We start from the raw sequence: 8,079 nt of genomic DNA, 5'->3' as shown, positions 1-8,079 counted from the left end.
GCGCCTCGCTCAGCCAGTGAGCGGGAACCGGTCTGTATGTGGGATCCGAACCCTCGGGCGGGAGCGCCGCCGCGCTTCCCAAGCGGCGTACTATCCAGTGCGCCACCGGGCCGGCCCCTAACATTTTTTAACTGCCTATAAATTACCAGTTCTTCCAGTGCCCTTTAAGTAATATTTACCATCTTATAGGTTTTCTCACAAATTGACAAGTTGAATAAAATCTATATTTTGTACAAGAGTCACGTTTTAATATTTTGAAGATTATACTTGCACAAAGGTGAACCCAGCAGAGAAGAGGGTTAGAGTCCTGCTGAAGGCCTGACCTGGTACAGGGACCTCGTGTGTTCCGAGTTGGATAGCAGGTGACCAGCTTCCTCCCTTGCCCCACTGGGCCCTCTCCACCCCCACAAATCTGGCTAATCCTGGGAAAGCTCAGCAACCAGGGTCCTTCCCTTTCTAGGAGTCAGGTCCACCATCGTCAGAAGCCATACCTTAGGAGCACCCCGTAGAGCTGCCTGAAAATGATCCCCTGTCTGGGAAGTGTGTGAATCTCAGAATCAGGCCTCGTCTCAGCCCAACAGATTCTCTGAAGTGAAATAGGAATGTCCGTCTTGGATGCCCCACTTGACTCAAGTGAAGTGTCCTTTAAAAATTTATCTGGAAACTAGATTTTCATAAATTGTATTTTCCCACTGATGGACATTTTGGTATTTGTCAATCCTAGTTCCATCTCAGAGGCTTGGAATGAACACTTGGTTCATTCCAAAGGGCCCACTTCCTGGGCGCTTTCCTGAGACCACCGTGGGGCCAGCTGCACAGAGTACCAGGGTCCCCGCACTCGTGGCCAGCAGGGTTCAGGAATAATCTCGCCTGCCCCACTTGCTGCTGTCAGAAGGGTGAAGCCTCCAGGTATAACAACCAGGTAACGGCTCCTCCTCCCTGCCCTACTCACTGTGGAGCACCCTGTGAGAAGACGTGGATCTGCATTTGGCTCCTGTCTGCATTCAGGGGTCTCTGTGCCCCTAGGCTGGAGGACCTCCACTCTGCCCCCACCAGCAGGCTCAGGCCTGCCGCACCACCTCTCTACCACCAGCTTGTTTCCTTGGGCCCTATCTGTTTCTACACACTTGACCTTTGTTGCTCCATGCATTTCCTAGAATGGCCTAGAAGATCCCACTTCTCTATCCTTAATTCCAAAGTCATACCCATCTAGATGCCTGGGCATCAGACCCCCTTAAATCTTGGCCCCTGCCTGGCTCTGGCTCACATCTGTCGGGTCCTGCTTGGACTGTATTGGACCGTATCTCTGATTTTTACCTCCTCCTAGCGGGGCCAGGGCTCTGATGAAAGCACACACAAAGGATCAGGGCAGCATCCATAGAAACGAGCCCTGCCATATGTTTTTTACAAAGGGAAGAGTTTGGAGATTCTTTAACTTGGGCAAGCTGCAGTGACAATGATTTGAGCCCATACTGGTACACACAGGACTATTCACATCAGGCCAGAACAGGATGTTTTGGAGTTCTAGTGACCCTGCCCACCCTTCTGTGGGAATCTTGGATCAGCCCCTTGGCTTTTGTTTTCAACTTTTGACATTAACTGTCTGTGCAGCTGAGATCAGTCCTGAATCCCCACCCCTCTCTCCACAAAGAATAGAGCACTCCACCCCCCAAGCCTGCCTTTTGGTGAATGGCACGGTTATAGGGAGAGAGGTGAGTGAGGCAGATCTTAGTTCAGACATCCCTTGCAAAGAAGAGGAGAAGTTTCCCTTCTGTTAAAAACCAGCTCTGACTACAACCTCAAATGTTTCCTCCTTTCTCCAGGACCACAACGGGGTAGAGAAAACTCAGAACTGTCCAGTCCCCACATTTCTGTAGGCATACCACAATACTTTGGAATTTACCTTGTTGTAACAGGTCAGATGACTGCCTTCAGGCGGCTGGTCGAAGCTGACAGGTACCTCTTCTGCCTCGCTGGACCGAGACCATACTCCAGGGCTGCTGGGGGTAGAAGGTGGGCTGTGAAATGGCGACACCGTGGCCTTGAGTACGGGACTCTTAGGTGAGGCCCCTGGCAGCAGAGCTGCGGGATCAAAGGTTAAATTGGCCTGTTGAGAAAAGATGAGAAATTTCAAATAGGGGTGGGGAGAAGACAACAGCTTCTACTCTAGCTTGTTGGTTACCTGGCCTCAGAACTGGTGGAGACTAGGCAACATGAGGTTCTCCATGTCACTTTCCAAGCAATTACCTATTGTCATGTCACATCCTTCTCCTGGAAGCATTGCCTACTCAATCCATCTCCTGCCACCTGGCTTGCCACAGGCTGCATTCCAGAATGCCCAGACAGCATTAATGTGCACCCAGCAAAAAGGCCCTGGAAGAGCCCCAAATTACAAAGTGGCCAAAATAGCAACCTGCAGGCACCAGGACCTTGCAGCAAATCAGCACCCGTGATCAGCTTTCTCATCAGCGTCAATAGCAGTTACTGCTTTCTGGATGCCTACTATTGCCAGGCACATGCAGCCATTTCCTCGACAATGACCCTAAATGTGCAATTTTGTCCTCATTGCACAAATTAGGACAGTGGCTAAAGAATCTGCCCTGAGATCCATGCCACATCTGTTTGTCCCTCAAGCCTCCAGGTACCAGGTTTTCTCTTGGTAGACGTCCAGAGTGGTGGACACAGCGGGCTGCTGAGCTCTTGCAGGAGTGAGGCAGCAGAACGGATGAGTGGGAGCCACCACTGGCAGCATCCCAGCGCAGGTGAGACCAGATCAGTGAACCCTCACAGTGAGCAAACAGGAGAGTTGCCCAAAGGTAACCAAAGCTTTGAGGGAGTCTTGAGTCTGGTGGGGGAGGAGGCGGGTGGTCCCAAATCCACTCTACTCAGGAGAAGGTGGTGGTGTCTGAATGTGTCCATGCAGTAACTGTGAGTGTCTGAATCCTCTTTAGCGCCATCAAGGGACGCTCCTCTTCCTCCTGCCTGGGCATTTCCAAATCACCGCTTGGCTGCATCCTCCAGACCCTGTGGCCAGCCATGCAGGACCAGGAGAGATGGCAGTAAGACCCCACAGAGGAGGGACAGAGCTTGAGGGGCAGATGGAGCAATGCAAAGTGCATGGGTTCAGCATGCTGACAGACCTGACTCCAAATACTGGATCTTTCACTTAATAGCTGTGTGACCTTTGGCAAATCCAATAGCCTCTCTGAGCCTTGGATTCATTTGTTCAGACTTCTTAGTCTAACCTCCAAATTCTCTTACATCTGGTCTCTGTTAATCTCTCCATTGCTCCTCCACTAATACTCCACACTCACACCATCTCCCTTCCAACTCCCCTCGGCCACACTCTCCCACCAGCCAAGACTGTTGCCTTGGAGAACTCCTACGTGCACACTAGGACTTGCAGACTATAAAGCATTATACATGTTTAAGAAGGTGTTTGTAATTTTACTGTGCTCTTAAGAAAGAACTTCTAATACAGACAAGACTGAGTCATCGTAAAAATTAAATGTATAAAAAATGTAAAAGTTAAATAGCAATACTGTGAGCTCAAGCCAGGTAAAAAAAACAGCATATAATGAAGACCAAGGGAAGCGTTTGAATCACAGATGCTGTGGGAGTTGATGTGCTGGGATAACTCAGAGGGCTTCATGGCAGAGGGGGCTCTAAATAGGCATTAAAGGGGGTTCCCCTCCCATCTAAAATTCCAGCAGGGAAATTCCCTCTGTAAGACTGCTCGAAAATAAAACTCCCAGCCAGCAGAAAATTTGAATGTTAAATTACGGACTATTTTAGTGAAAAAAAAAATTATAGTTCATATCTCACTCAATTGAATATTTAGAAGAAAATCTAGCTGATGATGCATTTCTCAGTTCTTTCCCCTACAGATTCTCAACAAAGTAAGGTTCTTATGGTATTTGGCCAAATTGCTACACTATCACTGATATTTTTAATGAGATTAAACAATTAGAGATCAAACCTCATTCTCAAGTTGCTGTGTTTCCCAAAGAGCCTCATTAATGACTGGAAAAAGGAACAAGAGCAAGACTACAGGGTACAGAACATTTGGAAACTAATTTCTGGCACTTGAATGAGGGCTGTGGTGGGCTGCAAGGAGGCCGAGGTGGGGTAGGGGTCCTGAGCTGCACCCGTCAGCTGGCTGCTAGGAGGCATGTTGGAGTTCTGGGATCCACACTGAGAGATCCCTGAGAGATGGGAGTCCTGCAGTCTCCGGGGGTGACAGGGAGCACCACCCTCTTTCTGCAGCTGGGGCAGAATCAGGGCCCCATACCTAATTTACTATGAATTCAATTTCAGGGGAGACACTGCAGAATCCTCACCCTCCATAGGGTAGGCTCATGGTTGGAAACCAGGGATGCTTTCTTTAACCCCAGATCAGGCTGGGAACCAAATCCCCTGGGCTCTCCTATGGCTGGGAACTTCAGAGGCTGTGGCTTTTTGCCTTGACATCCCCCTAATGGCTTCAGAACCATCAAGTTGATAAGCCAGTTTCTTAGTTGGGCCTGGATGAGAGGACACAGTGCAGGAGAACCTCACTCCTTCTCCTGAGTGGCTGGACAGAGGCTTCGGTGGATGCAGGAGCCTCTCCCACAGGCCTCCCCTGGACATGTCATAACCACCATCCTCTGCACTTGAGCTCACCCTGTTCTGACACTGGGAGCACCTTTCTCCCTCCTTTCCAGCTACTCATCCTTTAAGGACCGGCTCAGGGCATAGGTGTTTCATAAAGCAGTCATTAATTACTCCTGCCCACTCCACCCTCTTCTGGCTCTGAAATCCTAGAGCAGTGGTTCTCACCAGGGGTGGGATGGAGGAAGATTTTGCCCCCAGGGGACACTTGGCAATGTCTAGAGACATTTTTCTTTGTCATAACTTATTGGAGAGTACTAATGGCATCTAGTGGGTAGGACCAGGGATGCTGCTAAACATCTTGCAATGCACAAGACAGACGCCCCACAACAAAAAATCCAGCTCAAATAATACCAGGGCTGAGAAGCACCGGTCTAGACCATAGGAGCTTGGCAGTTACACACAACTGGGATCTCTGTTATTGACTTCTATATGACTTTTCTTGTATCAGTTGTGAAAATCTTGTCTCCCCAACAAGAAGGCAGTGTCTTCTGCTCCATTTACACTCCCAGGGAGCCAGCGCAGCCATGGGCACCGTGGGTGAGGGCTCGGGGTACACTGGGTGAGTGGCGGAGAGGCAACGAGTGTTTCTTGCAACTATAATGTCCTTTTCCCATAGAACTCTTGAAGCATCCCATTATCTATCTACCACCATTAGGGGTTAACTACATAAACTCATGCTTGATATGGTCCTTATGTCAGCCCTTTGCCCCCAGGTGAGGGCTGTGAGATCCTCATCCTTTAGGGCAATTTGGTCACTAGCTGGTTATCAGAGGCCAACTATCCATGCACAGGGGCTTCTTCTAGGTGCCCCAAAGACACATGTTTTGGATAAGAAGTGGGGTTGGATAAAAGGTCGCAGTGAGTCATGCATTCTGCACTTACCTGAAGTTTCTCAATCAGAGGTGAGCTCTTCACCTTGATTTTTGGAGGGTGGTTCGCATTGGGTGGTGATTTCTATAGAGCAAACAGATCAAAACAACTGAAGTGACTGGGATGAAGGGCAGTGGGGTTTGGGCTGGAGCCCAGAAGCCACAGGTGGAGGGAGAGGAGGAAAGGCTGGTTCCACCACTTCACTCCTCTCTTTCAGTAGCCCACTTATCCCATCAGGGCCCAGGTGAGGCGGGCTCACCTTTTCTCCCTCCCTCATCTCACCACGAGCAAGACCCCTCACATCTGTGACTCAGAGAAGTCAGAGCAGACGTCCACAGCACAGGAGGTCACCTGTCCCAGGAAGAATGACTTCGCTGTCACTGTGAGGGAACACTAGCCTGAGGGGAGCAAGATTTTCACCTCATGACCTTCAACAGTGCGAATCAACAATTGGAGGGGATTTCAAAGATAAAGGGCAAAAGTGACTGTCCATTCTGTTTGTTATAAATGAAACAAGAAATCACAGACCAGGAGTGAAACCTGACAGAAGTATTATTGAAATTCCTCCCTGGAACTAATGATATTTTGGAAAACCCCACCAATGGCATTGTTAATAAACTGTCATTTCCTAAAACGTTGAACATTCATTTTAATTAAGCAGACATTTATTATCTATGACATTCCAGGCATGGTGTTGGTTATATTAAGGTGAATGTTATTTAGTTTCTGCTCTCTAAGAGTGGTCAATGGCTGATGTATGTGTGACATAACCATATGTATACTCTGTGGGTTGTAGATATTTTTGTGATGAATGTGTATCAGGAATCTTGTCTGCCTTTGGATTCTACATTATCTACAAAGATTGATTCCTTGTGTTGTGTAAAATCCCCACAACTATGTGAGAATGATGACAGTGACACGATGATGCTGAGGAAGAAGAGGACTTCCACATTGTTGGACAGAGGCCAAAGCAGAGAAGGGATTTTCCTATAGTTTAGAGCCCAACATGTAATTACTTGCCCCTCACCCCATGTGCTAATTTACCTGAATCATCATCATCAGAACACTGATCTCTTAGAAATATTCTGAGATATTATTGAGTGAGATACTTGTATTTTAGTGATGAAAAGAGGAGATTTACTCAATTTAACTCTTTGTCACCCTTTAAAGGCAAAACACCAAGGGAGAGCAAGCCGGAGTGGGACAGTCACTGGCTGGGACTCAGGGGACCCCCTTCTAATTCTGGCTTTGGCAGGAGCCAGATGGATGTCCCTGGCCTCAGCCTCCTCTACCAAAATATAGGTGGATTGGAATAAATGATTCTGTGAGCTCTTCCAGCTCTGAGGTGCCTCTGCCCCATGAGTTGACACTGTCAGATGTATTCCTAGAGCAGTCTTCCCAGAAGCCTTTTGCCTATGGTGAGTACAAAAAGCTTCCAGCCCCAGTTGGGTTGTCATTAGTTTCTGTGATTTACAGTGATTTCACATGGGCCACTGTTTTTGTGTATCTTTTGGTGGCTGGCAGTAAGGGGATACGAACCCCAAGGTGTTACAACACCATGCTCTGACCAACTGAACTAACCAGCCAGCTCAGGCCAGTGTTTTTGAAGATACTCTTTCAGAAACTGCAGCAATTTTGCGATAAAGCTTACTTTATGTAATACTATAAACTCTTTTCTTATCCAAATGACCACTATCTTCTGAAGACAGTAAAAATCTAATAAACACTGCCCCTTAATCAGAGGACAGTGCTGGGGACTCAGCTGATGCTCCACAAAACCCTTATTGATTTGAACTGCAAAGTAAGAGTCTAAACAGCTGCTAATGCAGTTCCTAGAAAGAGCAGTAGGTGGCAGCCTTTCCTTTACAGTTTAACAAATGGCTGCAGGCAAGTGGCTGGGGCTAACGATTGGTGCAGAAAAACCAGCCCTACATTCCTATATATGTATGTATATATGTATTTATATGACATTCCTATAATGATCTAGAAATTATGGGCCTAATTTTTCAGATGGAGGTGTTTTTCAGCCCTTTTGTTGAGCAAATGAGACAGGATCTGCAGCTGCATGTAAGAGACCCTTTTGGCTGGGTTCTCCAGAGAGGAGTAACTCCTGGTCACCCTGCCTCCAAGAAGGGCCCTGCAGTCAGCAGGTACTGCCCAGGATGCTGACCCCACTGTCTGAGGCCCGAGCAGACATAGGGAGGGGGCAGGAATGAAGAAGGGATGAAATGATCCTTCCTGACACTGTGCCTTAGGAACCGAGGTGCAGCCTGACCAGGGGGCCCTCCCTTCAGGACCCCAGAGTTTCCAGCGTTAGAGCTTCTGCAGGCTGTACTATAGGAGCACAGAAGTGTGGGCAGCAGACTGCATTCCAGCCCAGCCAAAGCTGGCCGCTCATTTTATTGCAATGTGTATTTCAAGGTGATGGAAGTCATTGATCCCTGGAGGTAGTGCTCTTCCTATGTGCAAGCAGCCTGTCACTCCAGGCAGGATTTTCAGTCTAAAGTCCTATCTCCTATTCACCCAACGTTTGGCCATTTTATGCCATTTAACTTC

At 48.1% G+C, this 8,079-nt stretch overlaps 1 protein-coding gene across 1 annotated transcript in view; it reads right to left on the bottom strand.

Annotated features, from left to right (window-relative positions):
• Positions 1–8,079, bottom strand: part of RCSD1 (RCSD domain containing 1) — a 42,208-nt gene that overhangs the window by 5,208 nt on the left and 28,921 nt on the right. Inside the window, exons 4-5 of the mRNA XM_008575578.1 lie at positions 5,536–5,607; positions 1,904–2,107 (exon numbers count right to left, since the gene is read on the bottom strand). Of these exons, the coding sequence (XP_008573800.1) occupies positions 1,904–2,107; positions 5,536–5,607 (276 nt within the window). The remainder of the gene's footprint in view (positions 1–1,903; positions 2,108–5,535; positions 5,608–8,079) is intronic.

This window comes from Galeopterus variegatus, unplaced genomic scaffold (genome assembly GCF_000696425.1).
Source record: "Galeopterus variegatus unplaced genomic scaffold, G_variegatus-3.0.2 Scaffold1209, whole genome shotgun sequence".
NCBI classification, from domain to species: Eukaryota; Metazoa; Chordata; class Mammalia; order Dermoptera; family Cynocephalidae; genus Galeopterus; species Galeopterus variegatus.
Note: the sequence above shows the minus strand (reverse complement) of the source record. Positions and strands in the feature narration are given on the sequence as shown.